The sequence below is a fragment of the Scardinius erythrophthalmus genome, assembly GCF_964197995.2.
Source record: "Scardinius erythrophthalmus genome assembly, chromosome: 25".
NCBI classification, from domain to species: Eukaryota; Metazoa; Chordata; class Actinopteri; order Cypriniformes; family Leuciscidae; genus Scardinius; species Scardinius erythrophthalmus.
Genome location: NC_138245.1, coordinates 17,301,410 through 17,319,205, shown reverse-complemented (window position 1 = coordinate 17,319,205; position 17,796 = coordinate 17,301,410). Strand labels below are relative to the sequence as shown.

Below are 17,796 nucleotides of genomic sequence, written 5' to 3'. Positions count from 1 at the left end.
AAGCACCTGGTTAACCACCAACAAAGGTAACTCAACCAGTTCAAAGGTGGTTAAATGAGAAACATCATTTTTTCAACAGAAAATGATGACTGTGATTGTGCATTTCTATCAATCTTTAAATATGACATCATATCATCTAAAACTGTCAAAGACATTATGACAACTCAAAGCCTGAGACATTACACAACAGATAGGGCTATCCTAGTTATCCTATTAGTTATTTTACTTTGTGAAGAGATATAGACAGATAGACAGACAGACAGACAGACAGACAGACAGACAGACAGACTGACAGACAGACAGACAGACAGACAGACACACACACACACACACACACACACACACACACACACACACACACACACACACACAGACAGACAGACAGACAGACAGACAGATAGATAGATAGATAGATAGATAGATTAATGGATATATAGATTAATGGATAGATATTTATATGTATATATATATATATATATATATATATATATTATATATATATATATATAGATAGATAGATAGATAGATAGATAGATAGATAGATAGATAGATAGATAGATAGATAGATAGATAGACCCTTAATGTGTGTGTGTGTATGGATATTTTATTCTATTATTTAGATATTTTTATTATTATTATTCTATGTATTCCAAGCTTTCGCAATATTGTATTATTTACAGTCATTTACACCCACCACTCTCTCTCTCTCTCTCTCTCTCTCTCTCTCTCTCTCTCTCTCTCTCTCTCTCTCTCTCTCTCTCGCTCTCTCTACCTGCTCGACGTCACTCTTCCAGTATTGTCAACCCCAGACAGGCTCAGTGAGCGGGTAAATACTTCCTCAAACACGCCGCTTTGCTCATTCTGCTCTCTCAACTTACACAGCAGCAGTGAGGATAAGAGTCGAATTATCGAAACCTCTCGGATATTGAAGTTGGTAAGTTTTCTGCTTACAACTTTTCACTTTTTGCGCGTTTTGTAGGCGTTTTAAAATCCGCCCATCGGGAGCGTAAATGACAGACATCTATAACATGAAACGTCCACGTTGTCCACCAACAACCAATAGATTTCGTCGCATTTTCGATGTTTGTTTCTCGGTCGCCGCGAGCATCAAACGACACATTTCCAACAAATCCATTATGAGTAAATGGAAACAATTGTAGACACTTGGTAACGAGAGATTATCGAGCCTTTTTTGGACAGGAGGACCTATAAATGTTTGATATCGTGTGTTCTTAAACATTCAAGCTCTTTTGAGGGCATTTCAAACATTCAGTTTTTTTTTTATCCGACTTCACTTTGCTACGCTCTCCAGATACGCGGAAGCAGCAGCCGCTGTACTTTTCGACAGTGTTTCATAGAATGCGCTGCCTTAAAGTTTTGTAAATACATAAACCGTAGAAAGACCAGACTGACAACTCTTTCCCGGTCCTGCTCCTCCATACTATAACATGTATATAATTTTATTATGTAGGCTATTTTAGTCAGTAAACAGAAACTGTTGGCCTACTGTACGGTCTTGTTTTTCAAGTTTTTTGAGATGGAGATACAAACTAACTAGTCTTGACGACAATGTTTATTATTCGCATGACACATATGATTCGCTTTGAACAACGTTTCATTAGCTTCTTAATCGTGGTTTCCATAGTTACCGCTATGACTAGCGAGTTCTTCAGAGGCTGATGGGAAAATATTTTATCCTCCCACCTGGATCAGTCTCTTTTAACAGTCAACCCTATTGGTTATAGCTTTATAGCTTTAAGTTAGCTGTGCCAATTTTTCTAAAGCATCTTTATCTATTTTTTCTAAAGCATTAATTGCCACCACAAAATGAGCAGTGTAGACTATTATCTCAGTGACAATATTTACCAAACCATTCAGTGTGACAGCAGTTCCTGCACAGTCTCTCCATCCACCCTTAAACAACAACAGAACATGGGGGATATCTGTAGGCCTCGGTGTGTGAGACAGACATGTGGTGGTGACAAATGCTTTATTATGAGATTTTCATTCTCTTGCTTTGTTTGTTTCCATTATGTAACAAAGAAGTTGCGTATTTGCATGGCATATACTCAGTATCCAGGCCATATTTGCAAGCTGTTGTGTACTACTGTACTTTTCATGGTGCAAATGGCATATATTGTTTTTTTAAATACATTTTTAAGCATGCACCAAAATAGACATTGTGGCTGATACCAAGAACCAATAATTATTTTTATATTATGTCCATTACCAATATTATATTAAAGCAGCTTTATTAATTAAAATGCATGCAAATTAGTTTTTACACTCACATGTAGTTCCAAACCTGTATGAGTTTCTTTCTTCTGTTGAAGACAAAAGAAGACATTTTACAGAATGTTGCTAATCAAACAGTTGACGGCACCCATTGTCATCCATAGTATTTATTTTTCCTATGGTTGTCAATGGGTGCCGTCAAATGTTTGATTAGCAACATTCTTCAAAATATCATCTTTTGTGTTCAACAAAAGAGAGAAACTCATACCAAAAGGAAGAAAGTTTTCTGAAGGAAGTTCAGACCCATACATAATATATGTGAACCTGGACCACATGGGTCAATTTTTTGAAATTGAGTTTTATATATCACCTGAAAGCTGAATAAATAAGCTTTACATTTGATGTATGGTTTGTTAGGATAGGACAATATTTGTTTGAGATAACTATTTGAAAATCTGGAATCTGAGGGTGCAAAAAAATCGAAACATTGAGAAAATGGCCTTTAAAGTTGTCCATTTATGTTCATGATTGTGCTGCATTCACTCACAAAAATAAATGTTTTATATATTTACATTAGGAAATTTACAAAATATCTTCATGGAATATAATCTTTACTTAATATCCTCATGATTTTTGGCATAAAAGAAAAATCAATAATTTTGACCCATACAATGTATTGTTGGCTATTGCCACAAATATACCCGTGCGACTTGTGACTGGTTTTGTGATCCAGGGTCACATATAATTTAAATCAGGCTTATATTGTGAAAGCTGATTTATTTTTTTATTTTATTTTTACATATTGTGCATCCACAAGACACAACCACAGACTTAATCATTTTAATCTTTTCTTTTAAAGCACACACACACACACAAGCCACTGTATTGCACAATTTTTTTTCTTTCCTCTTTTACAAATACTCACTGGGTGCTTTGTTCTTGACATTAACCAGGGCCAGTAGTTTGTCTTTCTTTAAAGCTTGCTTGTGTGTCATCAGTCGCTACTGTACGTCCACAACCTGTACAGTGAACCAAATCAACACATTGTGCTCAGCCGGAAGGCACATGTTAGTAAAGGTCTTAATCAACAACATGCATCGCCTCTGAATAATTTATCAACCAAACTGCAGGAGAGAAGAAAGTAGTGATGATGGTGCGCCGTCACTCCGTCTGCCAACATCTATGTCGTGTCTGTTATACGCGCGGCCTTTTACAAGCAAACACCATTAGTAGAGTTCAAATCTATCATCGGCTTTGTTTTGAGTTGTTTTTCCCTCATAGTGCCTCTGGCAAACACAAATACAACACACAACTTTTTTGTAAAAAGCTTTAGAGCCCAACACTCCGAAAGTATTGTTTGCGTTCTATATGTTTAGCATGTCATTACTCATTTTGTCTTGTTGTACCGATTTTGAACGCACAACAACAAAAGGTCTGTTGCGTGCTTTTATGGTAGAGTGCAAGCGCACAGGCCGTTCTCTGTTGGTCTTGGATTAATGAAGCTTTTGTGAAGTGTGCGTAAGGCAGAAATGGACACCACTCTTATTGCACAGGCAGACAGAGGCAAGCTCAGCTTCACCTTTAGGTCGACATGCCAATATACACACATATTTATGTGTGTGTGTGCCCAAAATTCTTGTCCAAAACACTGCATTGAGCAGTTCAGCAGATTTGAGCCCTAATATCGCACACACACATTTGATAGCAAGCAGTCACACAATAAGCCCTGTTTCAGAGAGGAATTGGCTTTTCCACACTAACCTTGACTAACTATTGTGTGCTTGTGTGTGTGTGTGTTATAGGCGAGGGAAAGACAGAGGCATAGGGTCTCTTGTTTCTTAGCCTCAGGGAAGAGAGGGGTGAGAAATCAATGCTACACTAAAACTAATGTCACATGCTCTCTGCACTCATCTGACCTTGAAGTCACTGATCTCTCGCTCTCCATGTTTCTCTCCCGCACTAACTCTCTCTGCACACAAACGCTTCCTTGATGCATGTTATTTTAACCCAATAACCCTGTGACATACAGTACGTGTAAAAAAGAAATGGTTATGCTTGGTGTTATGTAATACTCACAATGAAATTTTTGTTCTTTCATTCCACCGATCAGTAACTGATTAAACTCACCTGCAGACCATTTACATGTAATTCTAGATCTTGCTTGCAAAAATGGGGAATGCCCATTACAAAGACCGGTTTGTCAAGTAAAGTTTTAACATGACGAATGTGTCATTGTTCATGTTTGTGTCCCAAATTTTGACCTTAAATTCAACATAAAATGAAAATGAACACTACTATTTTAATGGACATTACTTCTCTTATCGTGGACGATTCATTGGTGCATGTTGGTCAAAAAAAATATTTTGAACGGTCTATTCAAATAAAATATATATATATATTTTTTATATCAAAATTACTACTATTTACAACATTAATAATACAAAATGTTTCTTAATCAGCAAATCAACATATTAGAATGATTTCTACAGTGAAGACTGGAGTAATGATCACAGGAATAAATTGTATTTTAAAATATACTGAAATAGAAAACATTTTTTTTAAACTAAATAATATTTCACAATATTACTGTTTTACTATATTTTTGATTAAATGAATGCAGCCTTGGTGAGCATTAGAGATTTCTTTCAAAAATATCTAGCTATAGGCCTATTAAAAAATCTTACTTTTGTCTGTCACATTAAAATGGGTTTAGTGTCAACATGAAATCAAATTAGGACAATTTACTTTCTTAATGTATGTTCCTGGTCTTAAAAGAAAAATATATTAAATATAACAGAATATATCTTAATAACCATAACCTGGTTCTCAAATTCTAAAACGACTTTTCTTTTCAGCTGACATCACCAAGCTGTTTTATTTTTCAATATTTCTCTTCCCTCCAATCACCTTTCATATAGGGACCATTTTTTATGATCCAAATAATTTTCTTGTGTATCCAGTTTCACATTAATGTCCCATATTTTGGACCGGAAGTAAAATGGATTGCAAACATTGTATTTTTATTAACTTCAAACAAAGGATTTCGCATTTCTTAACTGTATTATGAGGACTGAGCACATGCAGAGGGGGAATTTGCGAGCCTGGCAGATTATATTGGCTGTACATTAGCAAAGTACAAACAGCAGCATGATGCCTTGAACTCTGGCCATGAACTGTAATTCCATGCATACAGATATATTCACAAGTGTGATTTTAGAAATATGCAACCGCACCATCTGGACTATCAGGTTTCCCAGTGTTCTCCGAAACATGGGTGTTCTCTTATAAACTTTCGTTTTTTCTTCGGTTTTTCTTCTTGCAATCAATTCCCAATGGACAAAATCAAGTCCCTACATTTTTTCTTGTTTGAGAAGGCGTTTCACTTATACATTGCAATAGGGAAGAAAAGCAAAGTATCTATTTGTAGGTTTCAATCTGTTTTCCATTTGATCTGTATTATAGTGAAATCATCTGAAATATATGTGCTTGCTTCCATTCCTGCATTGAGTGAGAGCAATTTGGAGACTGTAGGAGGAAAAAAGAAAAGGTGAGCAGAGCAACTGTCTGATGCAGGATAGAGAACAGAGCGAGACTCTTATACAGGGCCGGCACTACTACACACACTGTAATTCTGTCCAATTACTTCTACACAAACACCCGCACACATAGTGAGATCCCCACAACAGACACAGCCTGTGTGAGCTCCACACAAAGAGAAAAACAGAATGTGTCCAATAGATAAAACTCGGGGAAAGTCATACACAATAGAGGGCGAAGATTTAGATAATTAATATTTTCAATCTATATGGAGATGTGAGAGCCAAATATGTTTACCTTTTTATCACTCTAAGAAAATGAAAAGTCTATGATGTGTGAGAGAGAGGATCAAAAATATATGGTGGGTGTAGTGGGCAGAATAATAGAAGATTAAAGGATTTTATGTACAACTTTGCATTAACATTTCCTGAACACTCCAGTGTTGAGCCAGTGTTGCTGTGTCTGGCTGCTCAAACGAACAGTACAATCCTGCGTCTTTCGTTTGTTTTGCTGTAAATATGTTGGCTATCATGAGTCCAAGTTTAATAAAAGTGTACAAAAATGACTTTTTACATATTTTGCATATTACACTATGGTGTTGTTCTACAGTATTGGAACATAAATTTGACAATTATAAAGCGAGTTAAAGCTTTCACTATCAGATTTCTCACATTTGTTAGGTGTCTTCTCCACAGAAGTTTGTGTTTTTCAGTGTGAACACAATGCTCCACCCAATGTTTACTACAAAAAGATTAACATAGTAAAGAAGTTTTGTGAAATGGGACACTTTTTGTTTACATTTTTGAGGGAAATCAACTAAACTTAACTTAGGCCTAGTTATTTTTGCACATTAAACTGGGATTGAAGAAAGTATTTAACATGGGGAAAAGCTGTGTTTACATCCAAAGTAGCAAATGTAAATTATGCGCAAAATTGGAATATTGCATAAAACATTTGCACTTTTTGCATCTTGTGTTCTTGAGAACAAAATTGTCACTTCCTGGGATATTGTCACTTCCTGGGTAATAAAAATGGATGGATTTTTTCCTACATCATAAATGACTTGCATCTAAGAGCTCAGAGACGAAACTCAATGAACTCTGTCATGTTTTCTTGCGTTCGGATTCCTGGTGTTTGGGAATGCAATCATGTGAGATGCTTCTGGGTGGGTATTAAACCTAATTATTTTGATATCAGACTTTGGCTCAGGCATTTGGCTCAAACCAACATTTGAGATGCTGTGCTATGCGATTGGTCTGCTGGTTAGTCCAGTTATCCAAAATGAGTTTTTTGTTGGAGGTGGATTAAAACAGCTACTGACACACTTCACATCTACTTCATATGGCCCCATGCCATATAGAGACAGTACATATAGATATTGTGGCCATGACTTTACTGAGTAAGGGTATCATTAGCTGCTTTGGCCTTCATTTTTGTGCGTCCTTGAAGATGAAGTGTTGCCTATCAGTGAGGAAATCATGTCAGTTCCACATCCTTCTACCTTCACTGCACACATTTGTGCAATCTGAGCACATTGAGCTACTTACATAACTACTAGAACTGCTGCAAGCGGTCATTTTGACCACTAGATTCCAAACTCTATATCTTTAATGATAAATACCCATTTGAGAGATTAATGCATTTATTGTATTAGGATATCTTTTAAAAACAAAACAACACCAAACTGTACATTTAAACAAGTTTAATTATACATCAATAAATAATAATATCCGTAGATGTCCTGAACAAAAAGACGGAGTAGCCTGTTTTCATGTTTACACTGTTCGATCGCGCCTGCGCCACACACACACACACCATATTCCAGCATTGCAATCTTGACATCGCAGCCTGTTCATTACAGCCATAATAAAATATAATAATAAAATAGTCAACCTAAAATATAAAAATTCCACTGCTCTGTTTATATAGTCAGTAGTAGCCTACAATTCATACCATTTTGCGCGTGTGAAGAGGATGATTTTTCCGTCGAAATTGGAATGTGAGTGAAGTACAAAGCCTATAATAAAGAATAGTTTACCATCCAAATACATCGCAAATGTTGAAACATTTTGATTCTAATTAGAGAGTTACGTGAGCCCAACGCCGCTTACTTTCACTTTCACTTGAAAGTAGCCTATTTCATTTTGGCTTGTTTATAGTTATTTTTTCCTTCTTGTTCTGTTCTGAATATCATTACATTTAAATGATTTTTTGTGGAATATGTTTTGTATATTTTTTACCACATTTTATTGTTGTGTATATTGGTATATGTATAATAATGCCGCGAAATTCAGTGCGGTCAATCTGACCGTCTATGGCCGAAATAGGTAAATATGTTAATTAGTTTTTTTGCCTTATGTGTAATTTATATGAAAATCATTTTAAATGAAAATACAGACACTTTTAGGAAAAGTCAGGTACCAGCAGGATTTTATTTATTTTTTCAACTAAGTTATTGCAGATATAAAATTCAAAACGGTCAAAATGACCGCCATGGCAGTTCTAGTGTTAAGACACGTAGCCTATACGCATTCCAGAGTGTGTTAATTAAGCGGCAACCGATCTGGGTGCGATGGAGGTGACCTCTCTTGACAGATTAATAGACCGCTAAGGGAACCAGGCTACTGAAAAGATACACACACACACTGTCTTTTGAGACTAGCACACTTTTCACATTAATATTGATGATGTAAAACCTTGTCTAATGACATGTTTTCTGTATTTTCAAATCATGATGTAGACAAGATTGAGTGGCGAATAGAGTAAGGCTGTCAGTCAAGTATGAATGGTGTAAGAGTCTGGATTTTTAAACTTTAAAGCACATTAAACTTCCAGTTTGCCACTCAATGCTTTCTTTCTTCCATCCCCCCTTTCTACTTTTTCCTCATTTTCTCTCCATCCCCTCCCTTGCTGGATGGGCTCATTTTTTCCACTCCCTCCAGGGAAACATTTTTTTTGTAGTCATATGCCTTTGAGTGTAAGAGGTTTATGTTTGACTGAGTAAGTGTTTTATTAGCTGATATTAATGCATTTTTGTCATAATATGCATTTGAGTGTGTGTGTGGTCCCAGATTATTTTTTTGATCTTTCTCACTCTCTCTATTATAGATGTACATGTTTGAGTATATAACACATCATCACCATGAAAAATAATGGTGATAAAAACAAATATTGCCATTTCTCTATACTTGAGTTTTGTGTGGGAGCTTTTACAGCTGGTTGCAATTACTCAATTTACCATTTTATAATGATGTAATTCATGTATTATATCATTTGTGGAGCAAGGCTCTGTCACAACCTTCAGCAATTATCTAAATCTACTCTCTCTGTATCATTATTTAATACTGTATGTGACACAGATTAGTCCAATAACATCCATTTTAGGACAATTTTTTAGGGCATGCAATTTCTAAGCTTTGGGACACCTCCGTCATTTTGTGGTGATACTACATACACAGACTTAAGTTTCTGGTTTCCCTCCCTGCAGATGTAAACAAGTCACTCGTCTGAATGGTTGCAACACTTTTAATCTAAGTGTGACAGATCAGCAAATCAACCATTGAGCAACATCTCTCAGTACTCCATCGTGGGTGTTATTATAAATGGTCCCACTTCACCTGCTTGACATTTTGTCTCTTAGCGATTATGGGGCAAAACTATCCACAGAAAGTTGCTCTGTCAGTATTTTAAGCTGAAGTGTGTGTTTTTTGTACTTAATAATAAGCAATAACAGACCAGAAAGTCATTTGTAGGTTGATTTTCCTGAAAACTGTAAAAACTGTGGATCTGTGGTGCTTTCAAAACATTAGGCTAATCTGTTTGTTTGATAATTTCCCACTGCTGTATAAATTACATAAATCTATTTAAATAAGTACAAGATTAATAAGTTATTGCGACAGATAACTATATACAAGACGGAACTTTTGTCATTTTCCATTGTGTTTGTGTGTGTGCAGTGTATATTTAAGCCCTTAATCCCCGTGATTATTTTGTGAAACCAAGTAAAGGGCCAATTGTGTCCCAGAATCCTGGCAAAGCTCTGTGAAGCCGTTGTGTGAACAGTAATACCAGCAGGAATCTGGTCCTAACTGAGGGGCTGGGATTGGAAAATGATGTAATTTTGTGGCTATGAAAAATAACAAATTATTTAGGTTCTACTCTTTCATTGTGCTTATTAGGAAAACAAAACTAGCTGGTCATCCGCACTCCGCAGTGAGTGTGATGCAATAACTATATATTTCACACAGTTTTACAATAGGAAGTTGAAGCAACAAGGCTGAAACTTTACATTTTGAGGCATTTATGAACAGTTCTTGTTAAAGATGTCAAGGAAAATATTGTTTACTACCATTTTTTTAAAGCTATTTATATTTTTATTCAGCAAAGATGCATTTAATTGATCACAAGTGACAGTGAAGACATTTAAAATGTTATAAAAGATTATTATGCCAAATAAATGATTGAATTTTTAATGTTCTATTCATCAAGGAATGTAAAAATGTATCATAGGTTAATGAAAAAATGTATCATAGTGTACACAAAAAAAATTAAGAAGCACAACTTGTGTGTTTTCAACATTGATTATAATAATACATGTTTCTTAAGCAGCAAACCAGCATATTAGAATGATTTCTGAAGGATCATGTGATACTGAAGACTAGAGTTAGATGCTGAAAATTCAGCTTTGACATCACAGGAATAAATAACATTTTAAAACATTAAAACAGAAAAAAGATATTTTAAATTGTAATAATATTTCACAAAATTTTTACTGTATTTTTGATCAAATAAATGCAGCCTTAGTGAGGATAAGAGACTTATTTCAAAAACATTAATTAGTCTTATCAACCCAAACCGTTGAAGAGTAGTATACTGTATATACAAAAAGATTGTTTGCATCTTTGCACGTTTTTGTCGTTTTTTTTTTTGTCTAAAATCCAAACATCCGAGGCCAATGAAAGTGCTTTTGTTTTTTATTTTTCTAATTCAGAATTTTTCATTACAAATTACATTCTCAGCATAACAAATTTAAAAAATGTGCATGAATTTCATCATTTCTCCTGTGTATATCAGGAAGGATGAACTGATCACTCAGTATAACTCACTTCCCTTTTCTTCTCAAACATATCTACTTCACACACATCATATTTTGCTCATCTTCTAAGAAATACTGCCTTATATCATTGCCTAAATCTGCCTATGAAGTGTTTCTGCAAGGGCAAGGGATGTTTCTGCTAATTGTGAGGGGGAAAAAACAATTTCTCTGGGTGAGAACTGCCTGCCAGTTTGGTAGGCTGAGGTTTCATACAACCTCTGATCTTTATCAATTTTCTTTCTTTTGTGTTTAGGCACAGTGATCTCTCACCATGGCTCCGTTCCTGCGGATTGCCTTCAATGAATTTAACCTGGGAGACCTTCCCCCTATGACAGAGCAACCGTTCTGTGCCATCAAAATGAAGGAATCGCTCAGCACAGGTCAGTGAGGCTTTCAAACAGAGCATAATGCTTTCTGCAAGGTAAAATTCACCTTATGGGATTGTCTTTCTGTGTGTGTGTGTGTGTATAGGCATGCATGTATATATTTTAGAAAAAGGTGTGTGTGTGTATATATATATATATATATATATATATATATATATATATATATATATATATATATATATATATATATATATATAATTATACACAGTACATATATTATGTAAACACAAACTTTTATTTTGGATGCGATTTATCGCGATTAATCATTTAATCGTTGCACAGCCCTACAGGCATCATAATTAGCATTTCTTCCTCTCTTTGTCCACCCAGAGCGAGGGAAGACGCTGGTCCAGAGGAAGCCCACCATGTACCCTGCATGGAAATCCCCATTTGACGCACACATCTACGAGGGCCGTGTCATACAGGTGGTCCTGATGAAAACAGCAGAGGAGGCTCTGTCGGAGGCCACGGTCGGGGTCTCTGTCATTGCTGAGCGCTGCAAAAAAGGCAATGGTCGTGCGGAGTTCTGGGTGGACCTGCAGCCTTCTGGGAAGGTGATGATGTCTGTCCAGTTCTTTTTGGAGGACGCAGACCTAGGTGGGTACATGTAAACGTTAACTTGTATACTACATTCAAAAGTATGGGGATTTTTTACAAGTTTTTGAAAGAAGTCTCTTATGCTAACAATGGCTGCATTTATTTGATCAATAATACAGTAAAAACAGTGATCTTGTGGAATATTATTACAATTTTGAACTCTTTTCAGTCTTAATTGTCACATGAGCCTTCAGAAATTCTAATTTGCTTATTTGAATATAATATAATAATATAATATAATAATTCTTATTGTTATCAATGCTGAAAACAGTTGTACTGCCTACTTTTTTGTATTTGTAACTTCATAAATGTATTTACTCTCACTTTTGATCAATTTAATGCATCCTTATTGAATAAACGTATTAAAGGTGCTCTAAGCAATCACACGTTTTTTTAGGCCAAAACATTTTTTGTCACATACAGCAAACATCTCCTCACTATCCGCTAGCTGCCTGTCCCCTGAACACGCTGTAAAAAAACGCAGTCTCTGCAGACACCACAAAAACAAACTGGGCTAAACCGCACCACGAAACATAACAAACTGTTCCAGCCAATAACCGACAAGAAGAAGAAGTTAGTGCGCGGATGAGGAGGAGGGAGGGTCTAGCTAGCCTCCGTTTTGTTTGACAATACTTTAAACGCCAACAAGAAGTGACGTCACCCAACATCACTTAGAGCACCTTTAATTTCTTTAAAAAAACCAACAACATACTGACCCCAAACTTTTGAACCAAAGAAAATCTCTTCCAAACCTCCGTATTTATATATTTTAATTTAAGATGACTTGCATAAACCAAATGATCTTTTTCTGAATCAAGCTCTGCCCTGATGGGCAAAAACTAGCATTTTTAAAACCCTAATTTGAAACCCATAGAAGCCTTGTGACTATTTCTGTTAGTAGCATCTCCTCCCTTTGTTTCCCTTTGTTCCACTGTGGCTTTCCCCTCTTTCTTTAAATGTATTTTTTTCCATTATCTCACCACCCTCAGATATCAGCTTAGTCCTGTCAGCTGGTATCTGTTCTGTCTTTGCTTACTCATGCTGTCTTACTCATGTTTTCATGCTGGTATTTTTTTTTTTCATTCTTCCTTCTCTCCTTTTTCTGGCATCTAATTTTTTTTTTTTTTTTTTTTTTACATTATAGCATATTTGCTTATTATATTTCAAAATATACAACTGGTTGTTACTGTACTGTAAAAACATATTTTCACAGTGATATTTTGGAAAGACTTGTCTTTTTACTTGTCTATAATTGTGGCATACACTCTGGCACTGTGCCAGAGGGCAAAACCATCAATCTCAACCCGTGAGAGTTTTGTTTCCAACTCTCAGCAGGAAATGAGGTGATAGTAATCTTTTAAAATGCTGAAGGCATCATAAACAGAATTATCTTTATGTACCACATATTTAGTATCCAAAAGCCAGTGAGGATAATGTTTAGGCATTACATTTTTTTATTTAGCACGGTGCCATTTACAATTTTCTTTTTTCTTTTTTGTTCACAAAATGAGTTTAAAAGAAAATCAAATGAGTTTTAAACAACTTAACAGTAAATAGATTATGACAATTTTCATTTTCTGGTAAAATGTCATATAGCTATGTATTGTCATTTTAATATGCAAGTAAAGCTTATTTTAATTCAGAACAGAGAGAGTTGTCTATCTCAAAAGACCCTGTTTTGACCTGCTTCACAGACTCAAAGTCCTCAATGACTATGAAAGAGGATGATGGCCTCCTCACAATAAACCGAAGGAGAGGAGCCATCAAACAGGCCAAGGTTCACTTCATCAAGAACCACGAGTTCACAGCCACCTTCTTCAAACAGCCCACCTTCTGCTCGGTCTGCAGGGAGTTTGTGTGGTGAGTAAATAAATAAATGAATTAAAGAAAAACAAATGGTGTTACAGATGCACTTTTATTGCACAGTAATCACCCCACATCTAATCGCTTGTATACACAGTATCAGTGAAATTTATTTAATAACTAGAGTTAACTAGAGAATACATTTGTCGCCATTCATCGCCACCATTTGTTTTAGGTGAATGCAAGGGTTTCTTTTTTTTTAGTGCATTGCTATGTGTTTGCTAGGGCATTTATAAGTAGTTGCCTAATTTAAAAGAGACCAAGTCTTATAATATTAAATATGATATTATGGATTGGTCCCTAGAAATGATCCCTCTACATATATTTTAATGTCCGCCATGCAATTTTTTTTAAATCTAATTGCTTAGAAAATCTTTTTTTTTTTTTCAAGGTATCATGCCCACATCAGGAGTGTTTCTAGCTTTCCATCAGTATAAAACGTGTGCCCATATTTAATACTTTTTTTTGTTTTTATTATTGTTTTGGATATAAATGGTCTTTACCTGTAATACCGAGTCATTCAACTTCTTTGTTGTTGACAAATGATAGATAACATTTGCAAGTTTTGTTTCCTATATTCACATCATCCAGCGCTATTTTTGTTTTCTGTCTTATAAAATATAAATAATATAGAAACGATTCCGTGCGTAAGTGAACTGTCTGAATGGCACGTCTTGACTGTGTCGGGTTAGACATGTTCCTGGACCTGGATCAACATATTTTGTTGATTCTGGAACAACATTTCTGTCCCAAAATGTAGTCATAAACATATCCCTACCCCTGAACCTATCCCTACTGAAAAGTTATCCCTGCGATCAGAGGGAAATGATAGGTGAATAACACTGATGTAGAAGCGTGTAAGCCTAAACTTGTCCCTTGAACCTGATTGGTTGTTTGGAATGTTTGGAATTTGGAATTGTTCCAGGATCAACAAATATGTTGCACTTGGTGAAATCAGGTTCTGCATTTGAATGAATCAAACTGAATCACGAACAAGACCTGGCAAACCCATTTGACCAATTAGAATAAAAGAGTGATTCATTTACATCTGCCATCACTATACTAGTTCTGATTCTAAACAGCTGATAGAAAACAAACATGACTTGATTGCTAAAATATTAGAGAAAACAATTATCAGTTTGGTGTACGGTAATCTCCAGCTTATAATAATATTATTTTTAATATTATTAGTAATTGTTTGCTAGGGCACAGCCGTATTTCACTGGGTCTCATGCCCCAGTAAAAAGGGTCTTGCGATGCCCCTAGTCCTGGTCCCAAGTATTAGCAACAGCAGTGGTTCGTGATCAAGACTGCGAAAGCAAAGTTTGCAGGTTCGATACCAAATAGAAATGACCCAGAAACTAGAGAATTACTGAGATTACAAAGCAGCACTGATGTGCCCTTAAGCAATGTACTTCTCAGTCAAAGTGACGCATAGTCCTCTAATTGGCATACTATAACAGGTTAGTCCAGGGAGATGGGATCCAGTGAGATAAGTCACTTTGAATAAAAAAAAGAAACGCATTATATAAATAGCCAGTCACTGCATGACTAACATTAAACAATTAGAAAATATTATTTCATCACTATTCGAAATCTTTAAATGATTTAAAATTGTATCTCATGTAGGCATAAGAAAGTAATATCTGTAAGTAGCCAGAAGCGTCTGGCAGCAATAATCTTGGTGTGTGTGTTTGTAAGTCATGGTATTGGACAGCATCTGTGTTTGTTTGCGCAAGCGCACTTGGACTTTCCTCTGATATTTCAGCCGCCTCAGCAGAGTCCCCTTGGGCTGTCTCCTTCCTGTGCAGCATGAGACAGATTGCGTTAGTGCTTTGTTCACACTGTGTATATAAATGTATTTGTGTTGGAGAGTCATTTATCCAAAGTCTCCCGAATAAGAGTTTCAAATGTACACCATTTATATACTAACAGTCTATTATCATCACCACTATAACAGTGTAGAAATATCAATAATACAACATTTTTCATTATTTTAATTTCTTTTGCATTCTAGGGGTCTCAACAAGCAGGGCTACAAATGTAGGCGTAAGTATCTTTACAGCTTTCTTGATCTATTGTAGACAGTAGACACTCCCATCTGTTTCTTAGTAAGAACACACATTATACATTGTTCATGTTCCTTGACCAAGAAAAGTTTTTTTCTGTGTGGCACATAAATCATCCTCCTGTGCGGAATTAACATAATGGGCTCTTTTGAAATCTGTTTTTAATAAGATATTTTGTACCATTAGATTAATCAGAAGGTAATTTGGACACATTACACCTTATTGCCCCCTTGCTCTTTTCTAGAATGCAATGCGGCCATTCACAAGAAGTGCATTGATAAGATCATTGGGAGATGCACAGGAACAGCAACCAACAGTCGAGATACAGTGGTAAGCATTAGAGTCCTCTTCAACAAGGGGTCCGTCACCATGAGAGGGTCCGAAGCAGTTCTGTAGGGGGTCTGCCAATAGTTAATTGATCTAAAACCTATTTTTATGAAAAATACAATTAAAATAAAGTATGAAAGCAATATTTAGCAAAACAAAACTTACTATTGATGCAATATTAAGTTCATTTATATATATATATATAAATTATATATATATATCGGTTTAAAAGTTTGGGATTAGTAAGATATATAGTTACATATATATTTCATAAGATATCATAGTTTCTATGATAAATGACTGTGAATAATGTCACTCTGTACATCAATAATGATTATTTTATCAGGGTTCGTACAATGTGCTTGAAGTACTTGAATTTGACTTTTTGACATGTAAGTCCTGTAAAAACCTTGAAAACAGCCATATTCATGTTAAAGTGCTTAAATTGTTGAAAGACAGTATATATGAAATTAGTGTTGAATTTTTTTCGATAAAACAACCTTTTTGTGCAAGGTTAACACTGCAGTTTGTCTGATATAGATCCATTTTGCATGTCTATGAGCATGACATTGCTCAAATAAATATCCAGTTATATGATACAGCTTTCATTCTTCAAGTCAATCATATATTAATGAATAAAACATCAGTTTAATTAAGGAAAGCGATAGTATCCTTTCAAGTTACCACAGTCTTTGCATGCTTTGCATGTGCTGTACTTTATTTGTACCATTTGTTTTTATTACTTTACATTTATTTATATATTTACCTTTTTAGAGTTTGAAAGATAATAAAGATATTGTTTTATTTGTGAGATCTCTTGATTGTAGTCCTTGAAAACCCCCCAAAAAAGTAGTGCTTTAAAAGTCCTTAAAGTCCTGGAATTTCATTTTACAGTAACTGTACGAACCCTGTTTTATAATATTATTTCTTTTGTAAATAAATATTATAATATATGATTATTTGTATGGCTTTGCACTGTAAATATCATAAAGTATGTACCTCTCTGATGCCTGCTTAACTGTTTTGGGTCTAATGGTCAAATTTGAACCATTCACTTGCAGTTCCAAAGGGCTGGTCCTTCTGCTTCCAATTCCAATAATGAACAGAGCAGGGATCAGAGTCTATCAATCAATAGAAGCTCATGACATTATAAAAGCAGAGTTGCCATGTTGCAAATATGTCTGTGTCAGGGTCACTAAACTCATAAACAGCCCATTTTGCCTTCTTATTATAATCAATTGATCATGCTTAACATCTCGGCATGGAGAGTTGCAAGTTTTTTAGCAATACTTTTGTCCGGAGTCTTTGATTACATTAGTCCCAGTGGGGGCAGTTCTGGGGTCCATGAGGCAATGAAGGGCTAGCATGATTCATGAGGCATTTTAGATGTTGCATCTCTGCCCACAAGCATTTCGATTCAGTCTGGTGCTGATGGGTTCTTGGTACGTCTGCAGTTTCAGAAGGAGCGCTTTAAGATTGACATGCCACATCGCTTCAAGACCCATAACTACATGAGCCCGACCTTCTGCGACCACTGTGGGAGTCTGCTGTGGGGAATGGTCAGACAAGGCCTCAAGTGTGAAGGTAAGGAAGATATTTTGTTTTATTGGTGGATGTCTCTCACCTGGTTTCCCGTTTCTTTTGCTATGTCTTTTTGTCTCTTTCTCTGTTTTTAATATCTAATGCA

At 35.6% G+C, this 17,796-nt stretch overlaps 1 protein-coding gene across 1 annotated transcript in view; it reads left to right on the top strand.

The window, feature by feature from the left end:
- The first annotated feature begins 804 nt into the window (after positions 1 to 804).
- Positions 805 to 17,796, top strand: part of prkcdb (protein kinase C, delta b) — a 23,693-nt gene continuing 6,701 nt past the window's right edge. Inside the window, exons 1-7 of the mRNA XM_081357101.1 lie at positions 805 to 934; positions 11,121 to 11,247; positions 11,584 to 11,850; positions 13,545 to 13,710; positions 15,731 to 15,762; positions 16,027 to 16,112; positions 17,564 to 17,693. Of these exons, the coding sequence (XP_081213227.1) occupies positions 11,139 to 11,247; positions 11,584 to 11,850; positions 13,545 to 13,710; positions 15,731 to 15,762; positions 16,027 to 16,112; positions 17,564 to 17,693 (790 nt within the window). The 5' untranslated portion in view covers positions 805 to 934; positions 11,121 to 11,138. The remainder of the gene's footprint in view (positions 935 to 11,120; positions 11,248 to 11,583; positions 11,851 to 13,544; positions 13,711 to 15,730; positions 15,763 to 16,026; positions 16,113 to 17,563; positions 17,694 to 17,796) is intronic.